At 48.5% G+C, this 19,441-nt stretch overlaps 3 protein-coding genes across 4 annotated transcripts in view; 1 reads left to right on the top strand and 2 right to left on the bottom strand.

Moving 5' to 3' along the window:
- Nucleotides 1–5,711, bottom strand: part of LOC134369294 (protein HIRA) — an 83,320-nt gene extending 77,609 nt beyond the window's left edge. The window contains exon 1 of the mRNA XM_063085644.1: nucleotides 5,590–5,711. Coding sequence (XP_062941714.1) covers nucleotides 5,590–5,626 — 37 coding nt within the window. The 5' untranslated portion in view covers nucleotides 5,627–5,711. The remainder of the gene's footprint in view (nucleotides 1–5,589) is intronic.
- Nucleotides 5,712–6,674: 963 nt separating this feature from the next.
- On the top strand, nucleotides 6,675–9,968 carry MRPL40 (mitochondrial ribosomal protein L40). The gene is made up of 4 exons (XM_063087519.1): nucleotides 6,675–6,784; nucleotides 7,136–7,219; nucleotides 8,456–8,614; nucleotides 9,532–9,968. The coding sequence occupies exons 1-4, from the start codon at nucleotides 6,732–6,734 to the stop codon at nucleotides 9,854–9,856; spliced, it is 621 nt and encodes a 206-aa protein (XP_062943589.1). The 5' UTR covers nucleotides 6,675–6,731; the 3' UTR covers nucleotides 9,857–9,968.
- Nucleotides 9,969–13,128: 3,160 nt separating this feature from the next.
- Nucleotides 13,129–17,285, bottom strand: C2H22orf39 (chromosome 2 C22orf39 homolog). 2 transcript variants are annotated; one of them, XM_063086983.1, is made up of 3 exons: nucleotides 17,142–17,285; nucleotides 16,855–17,022; nucleotides 13,129–14,261 (listed from the first exon to the last, which is right to left on the bottom strand). In XM_063086983.1, exons 1-3 carry the CDS (start codon nucleotides 17,163–17,165, stop codon nucleotides 14,133–14,135), a joined length of 321 nt encoding a protein of 106 aa, XP_062943053.1. In that variant the 5' UTR covers nucleotides 17,166–17,285; the 3' UTR covers nucleotides 13,129–14,132. The 2 variants fall into 2 exon arrangements, with proteins under 2 accessions (XP_062943053.1, XP_062943054.1); XM_063086984.1 differs by lacking the exon at nucleotides 13,129–14,261 and adding an exon at nucleotides 14,269–16,743.
- Nucleotides 17,286–19,441: the final 2,156 nt, after the last annotated feature.

Raw genomic sequence — 19,441 nt, 5'->3', positions numbered from 1 at the left:
GGCTTGTATCAATTGTTGGTTCCCAGGGCTCATTCCAGACCTCTGTTTCATGAGCTAGACACTTCTGCAGTCTATAGGCAAACATCCTACATGAATGGAATGGACTAGCAACCTCTGAAGAAAGGGAGGGGTCAATGCAGACACAGAGCATTCTTTCCCAGGTCACCAAAAGGATCCAAGGTAAACACAATGGCAGAAGGTTCCCTATCTGGCCTCAGTGGTCAAGGCCAGATGCTGCCCAGAGGTCCCTCCCAGCTGTGTAATTATGATTCTGCTCATAAGGCAAAAACATCTTTTCAACCACTTCTTAGATTAAAACAAAGGTTTAAGAAAATCCCATTTCCTAGCCCTTATCCTTACTCTTTCTCCAGCATACTAAAGAAATAAACTGAGAGTGACCCTAGTCTACACACAGTCACCTGCCTCTACTGGCCAGGTCCTATTAATTCTACCTCTCCCTTGTCTTCAGGGCCTCCCCACTCTTTCTAACCTCTACCACCCTGGACCTTCCTGCCTCTTACCAAGACCTGGTGAACTGCCTCCTAATTCCTCCAGGGTCTACCCAAGACACAGGATGGATGTTTCTTCCAGGCTTGTTAGAAACCTCAATGTTCCCCTCCCCCAACCCCAGAGAAGGAAATTCAAGCTTCTAGCAATGTGTTCAAGGCTCTGCCTCCCAGTCCCATTCTCCCTCTTCATGTGTTCAGTTTTACTCCTAACATACTTGCTCTGTTTTCTCCTAAATGCTCTCACCCTCTGGAGCTTTCCTTCTGATGGTCCTCTGAGCTGCAGCATGTTCTTTGCCATCACAGCCCTATTCCTGCCAAGCTTTAGTTCAAGGACACATCCACAAACCAGACTATACTGGAGAGTAGCCCCTCTTCTTCAGGGCTATTGCAGCTCACACCTGTGGCTTGTTTCTGTCTGCCCTGCATTCTAGAATATGGTTTGTATGTCCATCTCTCCCACCTTCCACATAGCTGTCCACACACAGGGAGAGCCTTATTTACCTCTGGATCGCCACAGAGCTTCTCCCCTAAAAGATTCAATGTTTGGTGCATGAATTAGTGAAAAATCTACATCTGTATTATCCAAGGCAAAGTCTCACCCAGTTTTCTTCTGAATCCTCTTAAGGTGGATTCTTGCTATTTTCCTAAATCAAACTTCTGTCTTTAGACATAAGTCAGCAAGAGTCAGTGAGAGACACTGTGGAGAGAACTCTCATTTTCCAAGCTCTCACAGGGAGCAGGTGGAGCAAGGGTTATTGGTTTTACTGAACACATCAGCAAAAGAGAGAGAAAAAACCTTCCATATTTAGTAAGCAGCAGAGCACAGTGACTCCAGAACAAGACTATCTGATTCTAAAACAAAAGCAAAATTCTTGCCCTCAAGAAGCTTACAATCTAGTTGGAAGGGTGAGACAAATACACAAAAAGACAAATAGCAACAAAGACTTTCTTATCCAGAATAGGGTTTCTCATCCTTGGCACCACTGCCATTTGGGGCTGGATAATTCTGTGGGAGCTGTCCTATATGCCACAGGCTATTTAGTAGCAGGCCTGGCCTCTACCCACTAGATGCCAGTAGCAGCCGCCCACCTCCAGTTGTGTAAATCAAAAATTTTTCCAGACATTGCTCTGTTTGAAAACCACTGATATAGAGCAACTGCCAAGTATATCTCACAACCACTGCGATCATACAATATCACCATTAGGATTTCCTCCCAGCATCTTCTCAGACACACGTAGTGCCTTCCAGAGGGTGTGCCAGACCTTACCATACTTATTCCTGACTTCATTATTGTACCATCAGCCCGCATTTTCCCTTCAAGCTGACTTATTTTCACACTGATGCAGTATATGTCTCAAGAGCTTGTCTTAAAATCCTTTTTGAAATGAGACAGAGTAGGGAAAAATTAATCCAATTACAGGACAGGAGAAAAAAAGCACACACCATAAAGATTAATTGGCAAGTTACCCCATTACTTAATATTTGTCAAATACCTTTTCACAATACTACCATCAAATTGTGAACCAGAAGTCAAAGGAGGATGACAACTCTTTCCATCCTGGCCCTCCTGGTTAGAACGGACTTCACCGAAGATCTGAGCATGAGCTCTGTCTGCCCACAAGTGAGAGTTCCAGAAAAAACTTTCTAGAACAAAGGCCCAGGGATGGAAAGAGCCATGAATCTCAATCAATTTTTTTTTTGGTGGCTGGCCAGTACAGGGATATGAACCTGTGACCTCGGTGTTATGAGGCTGTGCTCTAACCAACTGAGCTAACTGGCCAGCACTCAAGGAAATTTTTTAAACATATAAACTACACTTTTTTTTTTTAAACAAACTTTAAAACCAAAAACTCAGTTGCTTTCACTTTTGGACTAATATATGATCTTAACCCAAATTAGAAATGAAGGTTATTTTGGCTAAGCCTAAAATAAAATACATAGTAAAAAATACTATGTCCAAGAACACAAAATAAAATGTGTGTGTGGTGTGTGTGTGAATAGTGCCTGGCACATAACTTCTATGTCAATGATAGATATCATTAGCTGTTATTATGTACCTCAATTTAAGACAGTACTTTATATTTGGGTACAAGATGAAATGGAAGAGATGAGTCTTATTCAATTTTACCAAGACCCAGATGTAGAGTCACAAGCCCAAGAATTTACAGTGTTTGTAAATGATGGAGTCTTGAACCCAGTCTGATTACACATTCAAGGCTTATCTCACTGCAATATGACAACTTTGAGATTTATTAACTTACTGACAAACTTAGACCACTGCTTCTTGACTGGGGGTAATTTTGGCTACCAATAGACATTGGCTATGTCTGGAGATATTTTTCGTTGTCACAACTGGGTGGTGATGGGACGGTGCTACTGGCATCTAGTGGGTAGACACCAGGGATGTTGCTAAACACACAGTACAGTCCCACAGTTATATGGCCCAAAATGTCAATAGCCCTGAGGTTGAGTAACCCTACCTTAGAGGTTTCTCTATTATCAGCCAGGAAAATGAAGACCAAGGTATTCCTACACTCCAACAAATACTCCTCTCTCTGCTTTTAACCTCTCCCATTCTAGCTGCCCCTTCCAACTCATCTGAATACATCCTCTACTATCTCAAGGAAAAATGGGAAGCTCTCTGCTCCTTCCCACTTTGGACTCTCAGAAAACAGAAAAAGTATGTTTGTGCTGCATATTGAGACAGGAGATACAAATGCAGAGTGAGGAAGCCAGAAAGTGCAAAAATACACTCTCCAAAGGAACATGGCTTTGTTTTTTTCATCCAAAGCAAGTGTGCAATTTTACTGGTCACTACCTACCACTCAGGCTTCTGGCTGAGCAGCCCCTGCCCCTGACAGCTCCAACTATTCACTACAGTCTTTAGAGGCCTGCTCAGTAGTGATTCAGATCAGCATCATTTATTCCAAGATAGTGGTAATTTACCCCAGACAGTCTTCTTGAACACTCCATGAGACCGAGGTTGATTTTAGACTTTAAAAGAAAGGAGATTTGACAAAGAACAAGTTTAAAAGAAGTTAAATCCCATCCAGCCAAGTTTCAATGTCTTCTATTATTAATTACTATCTCTTAGATTTCTAAAGCACTTAGTCTGGGGAGTGCTTTTGTGTCTATGTTCCCAACTGAACAGCACAAGCATCCTGTGAAGTGGGTAGAGCAGACATTATTACACACCATTCTAGGGCTGTGGAGAGGCTCTCAGCAACAAGAGGCTTCTGGCCCACTGGTCTCCCTCCTGTGCCCGGCTGGTACATTTGGCTGATGAATTGGTTGCGTCTCTCATTCATTTGTATCTAGATAACTGTTTAAGCATCTTGACTTCCTTATGCTTACATAGCATAAAACTTTTGTCCTACAAGTGAGCTTATCAAAAGGGAAGAAATTATATGGCAGAACTGAGAAGATAGACTGGAGAGGGTAGGCTATATACACAAACTGATTGAGGCAGACCATTTTAAAATAAAGATTCCTTCAGACCTTAACGTACACAGTAAACTAGTTCTTAATAAAATTTTTCCTTTCCTGATTACAGCACTATCTGCACACTGCACACCAGGAAATGCTCTTGGAGATCAACAGAAAAAATGAAACTAAAACTCAAGGCTTTTGTTTTCACGCACAATAAACCTAGTTGCATCTTTCTAAATCATGAAAACTTCAGCTTTCTTACCTGTTTCAGTCAGTATTTACCACATACCCAAATATGTGGAAGGCACTGCTCAGTGCAATACGAATACAGAGGGGAGTGAGGCAATCCATGCCCTGGGGGCACATAAAAAGCACACCCACAACTGTCGACAGCACAGGGACAGGGATACTGTATATCTAGTGCGGTAACTTGGCAAAACAGTTTCAAAAGGAAGAGGCGACCTCACCTGGGCCCTGAAAAATGGTTAAGATGTCATACAAGAAGAAGGAAGGAGAGGGGGATGGAAGGAGGAGAAAGAACATAGATATACAGTTCAGTTTGGTTGTAGCAGTAGACAGCATCCTGGGATCAAATTCAAAACTAAAAAGCTACATGTGTAAGAAAGGCAAAGCATCCACTCCTGCTCAAAAAGAAAACCGTAGCTCCCTCTAGTCGCACTGCAAAGTAGAAATGAGGAACAAGACAGCATCAGGGTGATCCTTTGCCTGCCAGCAGTCAGAGACAGACCAGGACCAGAGCCACAGTCTCTGGGCTGGAGGAGCCTCCCTGGGATGCTTCCTGGGCTTCAGTGCCTTCAACAGAGGGATAGGGATAGGGGGTCTCTCTCCTCATCTCCCTGGGGAGCAAAGACCAACTCCTGTAGCAGTTCTGCCAACAAGGCAGAACTATGACAAAACTGTTGGTTACCAGCGTCTTCTCTACACCAGAGTCAAATTTCAACCAGGTAGATGAGTCCGTTCCGCCCGGATTTGCTTTAAGGCCACTGCCAGAGCTAGAGGGAAACCCTTCTCCTAGAACACACCTGTGCCCCATCTGCCCCAAACCTAGCCACCTTGATGCCCCAGATTATCACTAAACGTGGTTTCTTCGGCTGGGAGACCCCGGACCCAAGCCCTCATATTCCGGGACCACAGTTCCCCACACTGGAGGCACTGTCACCAGATACAGGCCTCGGCAGGGGCAGTAACAGTCCCTCTGAAGATTTCAGATCTTCACCTCGTCAATTAAGGCCACGGGGGGGCGGGGGGGTTCCGCCCCGGTTCCACACTCAGGGCCATCTGAACACATCCGGGCCGAGGCAGACGAGTGGCAGAGGCTGGCCGGCGCCCAGGCCAGCTCCCCGGAGTCAGGCCGCGGGCGCCTCTACGAACCACGGGTGGGGGGCGGAGGGCTCAGAGCCAGTGCTAGGGACGAAGTCGGACCTCGCTGCGGCCAGCCTGCAGCACGTGCCCGGTCTCACCGGCCTCCCCGCGCCGAGGACAAAGTCCGCTCCCGCCGGCTCAGCGGCTTGGGCACCGGGAACCGGGTGTCGGGGGCGAGGAGGGCAGGGCCTACGCGCGGCCCCGATCTGACGCCGGGCCCCGACCCGACTCCGGGCTCAGCCTCCCGCGACCCCTGCGCGCACTCACCATTGTGGTTGACCCAGGTCGGCTTCAGGAGCTTCATTGTTCGGCCGCCGCCGGGCTGGGGCGAGAGCCGCGTCCCTCAGCGCACCCGGGCCATGGAGCCACCGCCGTCGCTTCCTCCCGCGCCGCCCGCCCTCCGGCTGCCGCCCGCCCCGCGCCCTCAGCGCCTCCGCGCCATCGCCGGCCCGCGCCCCCCACCGCCGCCACAGCCGCCCCCCGCGCTCGGCCGCTGCCGCCGCCACCACAGCCGCATCCCCTGCGCTGCTCCTCCTCCGGCGGCTCCCGGGCAACGCCGGAAGTCACGGCGCGCACCTGCCAAATCGCCCCGGCGGGAAACCGCTCCCCACGCGGACGGGGCCGCCCGGGCTCCTCAGCGGGCAGTGGCAGCGCAGGGCGCCTCCGCTCTGAGTCGGGCTTGGGCGCGGCCGCCGAAGGGCGGGTCGGCCGGGACGGCGGGCGAGCGGGGGCCTCAAGCTGCAACCCGGACCGGCAGAGCTGTCCGTAGGGCTAAGCGTGGGTGGGGTGGTGTGGACAGCCTGTCACCAGCTCTACATCGCGGGTTCTGAGTCTGACTTATTAACTAGCTTCTGTCATTCATCCACACGAGCTACTGAGCATATCGCGAGCGCCAGGCCCCGTGCTGGCACCAGGATGCAGCCACCGGCGGGCGGCCGCGGCCCCGGGCTCGAACGAATGCGGGAACAAACGAGCCAGCTCCAGGGCAGATCGCCGGGGACGCCGAGGCGGGCGCGTTTATTGGAAGATCGGGGCTGTTTTCGTAGACACAGACACTTGGACCGAAGGAGCAGAGGGACAACCCCTCTGCCACTGCAGCTGCACCGTGGGGGCGCAGGCCGAACAGCCAGGGAGCGGCTGGCTAGGAAGTGCCTGCCGCAGGGGCGGGCTTGCGAAGCCGAGTGAAGGCGGAAGGGAGGACCCGAGGCGGCTGGAGGTGTGAGGTGCCAGGCCTGGACGCCCGGGGCGCGGTTGCGTCGGGGGCGGGGTCAGTGCGGCCCAGCCCTTCATGGGGTTGGGAATGCGGGAGCGCGGGGCGGCGCGTCAGTCGGACCTCCGCGCAGGGCACTGTGGGACGGGCCGCCAAGGGGCGCGCGCCCGGAAGCGGCGGGTAAGCTGCTGCAGGGGCCATGGCCAAGGCGACGCTCCGAGTTGCGGCTGGCGCTTTGCGCCCGCCTGAATGGTGAGTGCGCACGCCGGCTTAGTCGCGGGGAGCAGTGGACGCGTGCGGAGTCTCGGCGCGGGCAGAGGCCTAGCCTGTGCTGCTTCTCCGCCGCCTCTATCCATGGATATCTGAGATGAGACAGCTGATCGTGCCTCTTACGGATGAAAATCCAAGGACACCGACGAGCAGGCGCTCTCGGGTGCTCTGTGGTGTGAACGGGAGATTTTGAAAACTCCCACGTTGGTCTTGCAGTACTGGTCGTCCAGTACTCACAAGTGCCCCAGGTTTGGGGACATTTTAGTTTTGTTTTTTCTTTCCCCGTGAAGTGGGGGAGAATCAGATATTTATACATACTCTTGTGTCTTTCAGGCTCCGGGGAACTTTGTGGACACAGATTAGAGACACCCACCAGCAAGCTTCATTGTTGTCCTTCTGGGAACTTATTCCCATGAGGTAAAACTCATCTGTGGGCCTGACTTCTTTGGGGTTGTCAGCGAGAGACAGATGTGCCTTTGACCAGAACAAGGCAAGATAGCTGGACGTTTGGTTTGCAAATTAACAGCCTACAAAGTTTCTCAATTCAATTTAGGCAGTTGTTTTTCTGTCTTCAACATTCCCGTACCATAGGAGGGTACTTCAAAAAGGTCGTGGGGCTAGCCGATTAGCTTAGTTGGTTCATGCACAGCTTTGTAACACCAAGGTCACGGTTCAAATCCCCTTACCGGCCAGCCGCCAAAAATAAAAAATTGGTGGAAAAATAGAATGAAAGATCATATGAATCTTCTTATGAACTTTTTCAAGTACCCTTGTATATTGCTGTTTGTAATTTTACAACTAAATGTAAAAGTAGTTTAAATAAAGATTAATTACTTTTTAAGGGAGTCTTGTGCTTTAAAGCACAGCTTAAACTTCAGTTACTCTATGGGCCTTCCTCTTCCCTGCCCATTCTGACGCCCTGGACAGGGTGGGGGAGGTGCAAAGATTAAAGGTATTTCCACCTGGCACTCTGGACACTTTCTAGGGACTGGACTCAGTCTTGATGCTAGAAGATTTGATTATTCTTTCTTTTCTTTGGTGGCTGGCTGGTGCTGGAATCTGAACCTGTGACCTTGGTATTATAACACTGTGCTCTAACCAACTGAGCTAACTGGTTGGCCCCTCATTTGGTTATTCTTAATGGTAAATTATCACCATAGGAGATGTGTTCCTAGAAGTACATTAGATTTTTTTGCCAAAGCTCTAGGATGGGGAAAATTTTAAAGAAATCCTGAAAAGTAAATAGGAACATGCCAGTTGTTTTTATTATACTGTCTCTTTTAGTCTTACTCAAAGCATTTTTATAAATTCCAAGTCCATTTAAAATTTAATGAGCTTCTAATCCATCAGTTTGGTATTTTACTTTTCAGTGCAATACCAAGGCACACATGAATACTGGCACTAAAGGTGAACATTTCCCCTTAATTTATATCCTGCTGCCCCATGTTGCTTTTGCACCTCTCTTCTGGAAATGATAGCGCCCACACAGGTGGAAGCCAACTCCTTGCTACACTGAGCTCACAGGGTCAGGATCATAGTTCCTTCCTCCAAGGAAGAGCTCAGTACAAGTAGTGGGCACTTCACCTATCATCTTGTCTCAAGATGTTCATGAGACTGAAGAGGAAAATGTTTAATGTTTGCTTTATCTGTTAGAGCAGAACCTCTTCGAAAGAAGAAGAAGGTAGATCCTAAAAAAGACCAAGCAGTAAAGGAACGCTTGAAAAAGAGGATCCGAAAACTGGAAAAAGCTAGCCAAGAGCTAATTCCCATTGAAGATTTTATTACCCCCACGAGGCTCTTGGATAAAGCAAGGTAAGTGTCCTTCTCTAAGGTTGAAGTCCTCAGGGCAGAGGAGTTCCATCATCTTCAGGTAGTTATATCTGTAGTTCATGCTTGTGATGGGAATGGGTTAGTAGGATTGAGTTGACTTGGCCTTGGTGTGAGTCCTTTTCTCCTTGATTGTGCCTTTTGGGACTTGGAGAAAACATTCTTGGGTGGTGCTCTTGAATGGTTGAAGGTGGGAAAGAAAACCTAGACAATTTTTTGATAAGTCCAGGCCAGATATTTAAGCAAGTTCCGCTCAGCACTGCTGTAGAGTTTGTGTTGTTACTCTTTTGCATGAGGTGTCTTGGCTGTGACTGATGACTTGGGCCTTGGGTCTGCAGCCTCTGCCCCATCCTGCAGTAGAAGACCCTTGGCCTCTTGCTTTATCATGCAGATAGATGCCTCATAGTTGGTATGTGTTGAGATTTTGTTGTGTGCAGGGTTAACAGCTCTTGCTGCCTTCTTATAAAAATTGTGCACTATCTATAAAATATAACTTTGCCATGCAACTGGGAGATGGCAGGTGTTTTGGTTCTCCAGGGCTGATATAGCCTCTAGACTACCTGGGATTTTGATAATTTTCATAACACCATTTCACTCTTCTCCAAAATCACCTCTTACCAACGGCAGTCTTTGCCTGGGGTAGAGGAAGTGCTACCATAGTCTCAGAGCATCTGTGTTTTCTGTTGATGGAAAGCAAATCACCTTGGTTCCCAGTGTCAGTTGTAGCTGCTGCCACATTCAACATTCTATTCCTTAATTTGTCCCAAACTTCTACTTTTCTTTCCTAAGTCCTGTCTGTGCCTTGCAGGGGGGATACCTGGGTCACATGCAGTCACACAGTCTCCCTTGCCAGCCAAATCAGTACTCCCCAGCTTCACACCTTTCGACTTGTGTGTTTGCAGACAGAGGCCTCAGGTGGAGCTCCCCTTTGAGGAGAGTGAGCGGAGAGCTCTGCTTCTGAAGAGATGGTCTCTGTACAAGCAGCGAGAGCATGAGATGGAGAGGGATGCCATCAGAGTCATGCTGGAGGCCCAGCAGGAAGCTCTGCAGGAGCTGCGACTTGAGTCCCCGGAGCTCCACACTGAGGCCATCAAGCGGGACCCCAGCCTGTTCCCCTTTGAGAGGAAAGGGCCAGATTACACGCCACCGGTTTCTAACTACCAGCCCCCTGAAGGCAGGTACAATGACACCACCAAGGTGTATACACAGACAGAGTTCAAGAAATAGAGCTGCAGGCAGCTGTCTTTGGAACACATTGCCCCTGAGAGTCAGAACGATCAGGGTCCAAGTGCTTTCCACAGAATCAGGCATGCTGTTAATAAATATTTTTAATCAAGTATCTCTTTGTCTTGTGTTAGAATCAAAATTAATTCACTTGAGGATGGATGGGGGCAAGAGATGCTGCCTCTCTGCCAGGCACTGACAGATTATGACAAAGACTTCAACTGTTGCTCTCCAGTGGGAAAAAATACAATAAAAAGGAAGATTCCTATTTTGAAAATACCACCAGCAGTAGGCACAAAGTAACCCAGAGGAGTGGAGATGTGCGGTGTGTGCAGGATTTTGCCAGCTGGAAAGATGTGCAGGGAGAAGCAGGGCCTTCCTGGTGGGACAGAGGGAGGAGCCACCTTTGGACTTTAAGCTGGGGAGAGGGGCTGAATGGAGTGGAGCAAGCCAGGGATACACTGGTTAACAAAGCTGCTATATCCCCAAGGAGGGTGTGAGGCCTGGCTAGGGCAGAGGGCTCTCAGTCTTTTATGGGAATTTATTAGTCTGCCTGGGCTGCCATTACAAAATACCACAGACTGGGTGGTTTAACAACAGAAATTTATTTTCTCCCAATTCTAGAGGCTAGAGCTCCAAAGATCAAGGTATTGGCAGGTTTGGTTTCTTCTAAGGCCTCTCTCCCTGGCTTGCAGATAGCCTCTTCTCTGTGTTCTCATGTGGTCATCCCTGTCTGTGTCCTAATCTCTTATCAGGGGACCAATCATACTGGAATAGGGCCTGCCCTAATGACCTCATTTTAACTTAATTACCTCTTTAAGGACTCTACCTCCAAATTCAGTCACATTCGGAGGTACTGGAGGTTAGGACTGCCAAATGGGAATTTAGGGGGACACAGCTCAGCCCATAACAGTATAGAGCCATTTTTCCTAGTGACTTGTATCACAAGCTCACCCCAACCCCTTCTCTGTGCAGCAGCCAGAGGTCTCTGTAGAAGGAAAGTCAGGTCAGGTCTTCCCTACCTCCCTGAAGAAGGCAAGTGCCCAGCACAGGTAATGGACAGTAGTGCTTTTTTAAACAGTAGGTTCCATAAGGTTATGGGTTCAGATCCCTATATGGGCCAGCCGCAAAAAAACCAAAAAAATAGGTTCCATCCATTAGGTTGTATAATCACTTCAGTGAGTCATGGCCAGCAGTTTTGGTTTTTAACTTTTTATTTTCATGTAATTATAGATTCATAGGAGGTTGTCCAAGGAGGTCCTGCATACCCCTGCCCCAGCCTCCCCAAATGTTTACACCTTACACTCTACAGTTTCAAGACCCAGAAATTGACATTGGTACGGTCCACAGAGTGTATTCTATTTCCCTAGTCACATCTGCACTCATCTGTGTATCTGGCTCTACCCAATTTTATCACATGTGTAACCCTGTGTAACCACCACAGGCAGGTGGTGTGGATTGTTTTCAATACCATAGGACTCCCTTGTGTGACCTCTTGTCCCATCCCTAACCCCTGGCAACCACTAATCTGTTCTCTATCTCTATACATTATTTCGCCAATGTTACCTAAGTGGAATCATGCCACATGTGTCCTTTCCAGATTGGCTTTTTTTTTTTTAAAACAGCATAATTTCCTTGAGTTGCTGTGTGTACAGCATTTACTGAAAATGGCAGTGACACCCAGGTCAAGGATTTGGAAACAAAAAAAAAGAAAATGGCAGTATACCACACATGGTGTTGTTTTGTGAGGCTTGTTTCAACGATAATATGCTGTATACATAATATGTTGTATATAACAGTAAGTATCCACTTGTTATGGTGGAGTTTTGTCCAAAAAGTCTGAAAGACTGCTTTATTACTGTATTCATTTTCTTCATAGCACTTACAACCGATTTAGACTCTTATTTATTGACTGATATTTAATGTTTATGCCTTCCCCAAAACTCCAGCAGAAACTCTTTGAAGACAACTTGTCTGTTTCAAGGCTGTGATCCTCAAATCCTGCCCAGCATTTAGCAGTGCTCAGCTGTTGTGAAGAAAGGAACACAGGACCTGAATGCAGGAACATTCTGTCCAGAGAAATTAAGCACTCTGTCCAGAGAGATTATCTGTCAAAGTGGAACTTGCTGAGTAGTGAAGAAGACAGGCAGAATGCAATGGTGGCACTGCAGAGGGAGGACTTCATTGTTCGGATAGAGAAGAGCAGAAAGCATCACACTTGCTAATAGAGCATGCAGCTATACACAGCACATGGCTTAAACAAGCAGATGACAGGGAGCCCCTTGTGGACTGGGTGCTGGCTGGCACTCCTAGGCTTTATCTGCACTTTCCAGTCCTACCCCAGGAACCCCAAGGTAGCTGCTATAGTACCAGGCATCATATGCAAACGGCAAGTCAGAGGCCCGTTCTCTGAGTTTAAGAGTGAGAAAAACTTGTGGGATCTCTAGCAGCCATCTTCTCTCTCCTCATTGGCTGGAAATGCTCATTATTAAACCAACCACAGCCACACTGGAGATAGCCTGCTTAGACACCTCAAAGCTCCCCTGTGGGCCAGGGGAACCCTGGCTCTTCTTTATACTACCCTCTGCTCTTGGGGTCCTTTGAGCACATACCCCCCACCATTCACAGGTACACACATAGACACAGGGAGGGGTGCTTGGTGAGCACAGGAGAAAACACGGAGAGAGAGTAAATTTTACTCATTAATTTATCCCCTTCTGAAATGATGAATTATTTTGCTCCAAAGGAGAAATTAGAAGATATTTGCTGCAAATTGAATGCCCCCTCAAAACTCACTGAAGCTTGACCCCCATTGTAACAGTGCCAAGAGGGTGGGAAATCCACTTATGATATTTGAAAGGTGGGGCCTTTAAGAAGTGATTAGATTGTGAGGATTGTGCCCTCATGAATGGATTGATCCATTCAGGGTGTAATGGGCATGGTTCTGATGGCTTTATAAGGAGGGCAGGTGAAGTTAGCTCACTCTTGCTCGGCCCATTCTTGCCATGTGACACCCTGCATCACTGCAGAGTCACCACCAAGAAGGCCCTCACCACATGTGTTCCCTGGACCTTGGACTTCCCAGCCTCAAAACTGTAAGAATTAAATTTTGTTTTTTATAAATTCCCCAATTTCAGGTATTCTGTTATAAGCAACAGAAACAGACTAATACATGTTCAACCTACTGCCTGTGGCCAGGAAGACAACAGGGAGGGTGCTGTGCTTGTAGCCGGCCTAGCCCTCAGCATCACACAATGGAGCCTACTATGCAGACACAAGATGCCAAACCATTTTATTAGTGATAAAGAGAGCTCTTCAAGAACTATTGTTCTTGTGTAGTTCATACACATATACTTTTAAAACATCTACAAGAAAGTAAGCATGCCAAATTCTAATACTGTCCGAGCTCAGCAGTATTAGGTGGGAAAATCTAACGAATGTGAATTTAATTTTCAGCTTCTATTTGGAATCAAATGTGTGAAGTGGCTTTTAATATATTAACAACCAGGGGAAATTTTGAGGGAAGGAGAACTAAATTCCATGTGTTTTGGGCTTGGATTTCTTAAGCCAAGAGTCCATGAACCCTTTCTATGCAGGGTTATGTGTCCTGTAGCTGTGTGCATTTCTTAAAAACCAGAGTCTCCGGGGGCCTACTTGGGGGCTTAGGAGGTGAAGTGTGCTGGTGCAGAGGGGCCAACAAACCCCACCTGCTCAGCGCACCCTGGCTACGTCTGCAGTGGAACAAGCAAGTGGACTGGAACAGAGTGTGAGTGTCATGCTTTGGATGCTAGGGGCTGGCAATACACGGTGGTCACCAACCCTAGGATGCGGTGGCCTGTTTCCCAAGGACAAGGAAAGGCTTTCACAGTAGTATAACTGTTTAGCTACCTCATCCTGACCCACCTATGTGTTCACATGGGTCAAGGTTACCATTCCAGAGTTTCTCTGAGAATCCTAACCTCAGGACTACCATCTCCTAAGGGGAGCAGGAGCCAGCCTGACCTGGCTGCTCACAAGTACCTGCCCCAGTGCTTGGCTTTCTGGAAGCTGTGGAGTGGGCGCAATTGTCTTTCAGAGCATCACAGTGGTGGGGTGCCATGAACGCAGGTGAGGGCTGGGCAAGTAGGGCTGGAGATGTCCTGTTCCATGTTCCAAGCCAGGCGGGAGCTTGCAGGGACCCATTAGACTGTTTGGGCCGGTCACAGTCCTTAGGGCTGTGCAAAAGCCCCACTTGAAACACACCTGAGGAAGCTGCACAGGTCAAGGGCAGGGGTGCTTGTCACTCATCCTTCTCCTCTTGAGGCAGAGGGAGGTGCCAGTCTGCAGGGGGGCTCTGCCTGGGGGCCCACACCAGTGCATGTTTCCGTGCAGCCTGGACTCGAGCCCGCTCACTCTCACAGAGGGATCGCTGTGCAAATGAGACTCTGGTCACTTCCCACCTCACAGCTGGGCCTCAGGGCCTGGAGCACCCTCACATGGCCCCTGTACCTCCCTCCCTCAGGACCACCCCCTTCCAAACACAGATGGACAAATGAGAGTGTTCAATACGCACCGCTGCGCAGCTCAGCTCAGCTGTTTTCACCTAATATACCTGATGATTATTCCATATCAGCACACACAGATCTAGATCATTCTTTCTCAAAATCTACTGTGAAAAACTACTGGGTAGATACCATAATCTGAGGAATTTTAAAACATCATCTCCTGGTCCTCAGGGTTGGATGGCTTCGGTTGACCTACTGAGCCTGGAGCAGGTTCAACTGCTGAGAATGAGGCTGGGAGGGCTGAGTGGAGAGGAGAGACAAGAGTTTGAAAGAGCAGCTGTGGACAGCTACAGGGAGCAGCATGGTCAGAAGATAGGAAGATGAGGCAAGAGAGGGTGCCTTGGAAGGGCAGGAGTCAGACAATAGAATACTGGAATTGGGCTGTGCGCAACAGGTGCCACTCAATCCAGCAGCTTCTCTTGGCCACTGTCCCCCAAAACAGACACAGGGCAGTGTATCACAACAGGGCTGACCTCTGTTGTGGGCCCTTGGTAAATGTCAGGTGCTATTCAGGCCTCTTAACATTTAATCTGTCTACTTGTCTATCTTTGTTCATGCTCTATTGTCTCAAATAAAAAATTTTTTTCCTTGTTTAAAAAGTGATCAGAAATGCAAAGTAGAATATGAAAGAATCCCAGACCTCCATCCCTAATGTGGCAGTTTACAGCTTCCCTGACACCTTTTTAGGCCCAAATTTAGAGCTATCACCTATTTCCTTAAAGATGGACTAATTTTCTGCTGGCTAGTCTACTTCCTGATTTTTTCACTAAAGTATATACTGTAGGTATCTTTCCATGCCCAGGCAGATTACTACTTACTCTTTTCAATGGCTATGCAGTATTCCACTATGTGGTAAAAGTTATGTGGTCAAATGTCTATTAGGGAAAGTTGGGTTGCTTTCAGTTTTTGCACTATCATAAACAATGACACTATGAATATATTGAACTTTTAACTAATGTGTACTGTTATCCAATTACTTCCCCAGGATAAATGTTTAGAAGAAAAACTTTAGAGGGCTGGCCCGTGGCTCACTCGGGAGAGTGCGGTGCTGATAACACCAAGGCCATGGGTTCGGATCCTATCTAGGGAAAGCTGGTTCGCTCACTGGCTGAGCGTGGTGCTGACAACACCAAGCCAAGGGTTAAGATCCCCTTACCAGTCATCTTTAAAAAATAAAATTAAAAAAAATTATAACTTTGGGGTCAAAAGGAATGCATTTGACATTTAGATAAACAACACCTGACACTTCCACCAACACTGCACATGTACCCTGGACTTTCCAAACCCCTATCAACACTTCTAACTTTCTGCTGGGTAAAAACCACTCTTCCCATCGTTTTAACTTGTATTCTTGGCCATTTAGTTTTCTTTTTTAATGAACTGCTTCTTTGTGCCCTTTGCCCATTTTTCTATTCTGGAATCATTTCCATTTTTCTTATTGATATATAAGAGCATATGTGAGCGTGTGAGAGAGTGTGTGTGTGTGTGTGTGAGTGTGTGTGTGTGTGTGTGTATAAAGATTATCAACCTCTTGCCATACAGGCTGCAAGCTTTCTCCCATGTTTTTGACTTTCACTTATTATGGACTTATTTTCTTTTACACAGCAGTTTGGTTTCCACATCAGTTTGTCTGTTTCAGAATAACCGCATACATTAAAAAACACTGACGCTTCAGCCAGTCCTGTTGGCTCAGGTTCCCTGGCACTCCCCACGAGCACTGCACCCTCAGAACTCCTCTCCCACAACAGCTCCAAGGCACTACTGTATTCTAGAAAAGAGTGTGGGTGCCAGGAGGGCAGGGGCTCCATTCTCATCACTCCTGTATCCCCAAGAGCACCCAACATGATAAATACCTGCTGAAATAATGAACAACCACCTCCTTACTGGTCTCTCTGCCCCTCTATAATATACTCTCTACAACCTGGCAGCCAGGCTGACCTTTTGAAGATATAAATCAAATTATACTTCCCAGCACACTTTTCGGTTAAACTCTAACCTTACCCCTTACCCCTCTACAGCCCACTATCCGCCTCTGTTCCAGACACTTGGGCCTTCTTTCTGTTCCTCCGTCGTGTCCCCGGGGCTGGGTGAAGGCTGCAAAGGCTGGCTCCTGCTCATTCAGGACTCAGAAACATCACCTGCTCCGTAGGCCAACCGAGGAGCCTAACACTGGAACGTCGGCCCTCCCTCTCCAAACCACTCTACAAGCCCCTCCCTCGCCTGTCTCCCTCGTTGTCCTTAACGCCGTCTCAACGTCCCGTCAGTATACTGTTTGGTATTTCCCCCAAAGAAGGAAAGCACAAGGAGGGGAGGGACGCCGGCAGTCCTCTGCAGAGCCCCCGGGGCCTGGAACGTAGAGGGGAGGGATGAGGGAGGCTGTGCAAGGCGCTTCCAGTACCCACGCCCCGGCGGTGCTCCCGGTGGGCCCGCGCCGCCCGGCTTCCCGCCCCCGCACACCTGGGCCTTGGCGCTCCGGCGCTCCTCCCAGTCGCGGCAGCTGTCCAGGTCGCGCCGCCACTGCTCGCAGGCCGGCCGCTCCCCGTGGACGTAGTAGTGGTGCAGGAAGTGCCCGGCGCTGCGGCACAGCTTCCACTCGGCGCGGTAGGCCTCGCAGGGGCGCGGCGGCTGCGGTGAGAGGCGGCGCCTGAGCGGGGCCCGGCGGCCGCGCCCCACGTCCCACGCCCCCGGCCCGTCCCCTCGCTCGGAGAAGGCCCCCTCAGGGCCCCGGCACCGACCACACTCACCCGCCAGCCGCTGCCTTCTGCCATGTCCAGGCGACCGCCTAACCCGCCTCCTCAGCTCGCCACCCAATGAAGACTGAAGAAAGCCAGCACCGCCTGATTGACGGACAGAAAAACCAGTGAATTCCGAAATATGACGATTAAATCCTCGTCCTCCTCCTTGAGAGGCGACAGTAAACAGGACTCCTGGGCTGAGTCGCCAGTAACAGCCGAGGGCGGGGCCCCGGGGCGGATCTCAGGGGCCCAAGACCTGGCGCGCGGCGGGCGTGGTCACGCGATGACAGCGGTGGTCGGCCCAGTGCCTGTCGGGCATCTCTCGCAGAGCAGCCAAGTGAAGTTAGCTGTCTCTGAAACCACACGGTTCAAGCTACTGCTTTCCACCAGCTTTGTGATTTTCTCAAATCTCAAAATCCAGTTCATTTTCGTAAGCACATACTGAACATTAACTCCGCGGCAGCCAACCCGCCACGTCTGCGGCTATACGGTGGTCTCACATGAGTGTCTACGCAGCGAGGTGAACTGAGTAACAGGGGTTAATCGGGAGTGACGGGTGTGTTGGGGGTGAGGGAGGAACGTAGGGCGCGTGATGACCTTCCCAGTGAACCCAGGCTTGAAGGGAGGTTAAGAGAAGGGCACAGCCACAGCCTGGTCAAAGGCCCAGAGGCTGTCATGTGGCACGAGGTGAGCAGGTGTGTGTGTGATTTACTTGTCTGATAAGGAGAATGCAGATTCTATTCTAAGGGCGTGGGAGACATGGAGTGTTTATAAACAGGAGAGATCGCAAGAGGCAATAAAAGTGAAGTAAAGAGGCCTGTGGAAACGCCCTGCAATACTTATGCAATGGTTCTCATTTCTGCAAATAGAATCATCTGCTGGGGAGCCCCTTAAAATGCAGTTCCTGGGCCCATACCAGGAATGACACTGGGTCAGACTCCCTGGAGGTGGATCAGAAAGGTGCAATTTTACCAGGGGTCCAGCTTTTGAAGTGGCCCAAGGACCAAGCTTGGAGAAGACACTGAGAGGAAAGCTGCAGGCCAGCGTTCCACAGTAATGACCAGGAGCAATGCATCAGAAAGCCCCAATTGGGTCTACCACTGGCCCAGGCAGGTGAACGTGCCTCCAGCAAAGGACCATGAGTTTCACTGTATTCACAGCAGGTGTTGCTTAGGGAAGACAAAAACCAGGGCCAGTGCCTGCTGTAACATTCTTCATTGTGCATGAAACAACCATTTGTGAGCCAATATGATCCTGCAAATGGAGGCTGCCTACCTGTCAAAGAGGGCTTCTATCTCTGGTAGTGAAACTAAGACTTATTAAGTGGAGAGTCAGGTAGGTCACATCCATCCAGTGATGATGGTTTGTGTGTGCCAAAGGGCAAAGCCCTAAACATCATGACACTCATTGATGCTCTTCAGTGGAGACACGTGGGTGGACCTGGGCTGCCAACATGCAGAAGGCATGCTCTCCTCTCCAAAGTGTTGGGAAGAGCCCTGTCTAGAATGGGACCCCTCTGCCTACAAGCAGGGTAAGCCCTGGTACATGGGGGGAGCCTGCTGGACCTGACCATCCTCACCCCAGAGGTCAGGGAGCCTTGTTTCTCACTGCATTTTCCAGAAGACGCAGAGGAGCACGTTTCTAATGGCACAATGCAACATGGGGCACCTGCAAGCAGGCCTTCCTCCAACCTCTGGTTAGTGGCACAACCACCAACTCATATTAGTACCTAATCAAACATATAGAGGCGATCCAGGTTTTAGTCATGGCCTGTTTTTATTTGAAATTCTTGATTTAGAATTATTCTCAAGGAACAAATTTAAAATAACTGGATTAGCATGTCAAAAGATCTCATATTATAGAAAGTGAAGATCTGTGACCAAATTAAAACTAATCAAAAATAAAGACAGGCTGGCAGAACTTTGGATAATTTAATAAATTAAAATTGGAAGTGGGAGGTAGGGAAAAAGGAGAAAGAGGAACATATCTTTAGCATTTATTCATTCTAACATTCACAGTTGTGTTTCACCATGGAGTTGTTTAGAACAGGTTCACTAAAGAGCCAATTATTTGCATATGAAATCAAAATAAAAGTGTGAACTCATTCAGATCATGTTTTTCTTCTGAATGGCACTTAAAAAAATTCAATATATAAAATAAAAACAGAAACACTCTCAAATACTTAAATTGCAGCACAGTAGTGGAATAGCCACTGTTTATAGAGCACATATCTATTTAAACCACTTTTTTTCTAGGTCAAAGGCAACACCTATGCAATGGACCTGGGAAAAGAAAGGATAAACGAAGAG

This window comes from Cynocephalus volans, chromosome 2, assembly GCF_027409185.1.
Source record: "Cynocephalus volans isolate mCynVol1 chromosome 2, mCynVol1.pri, whole genome shotgun sequence".
Taxonomy (NCBI): domain Eukaryota; kingdom Metazoa; phylum Chordata; class Mammalia; order Dermoptera; family Cynocephalidae; genus Cynocephalus; species Cynocephalus volans.
The sequence above is the reverse complement of the archived record's forward strand: the minus strand, read 5'-3'. Positions and strand labels throughout refer to the sequence as shown.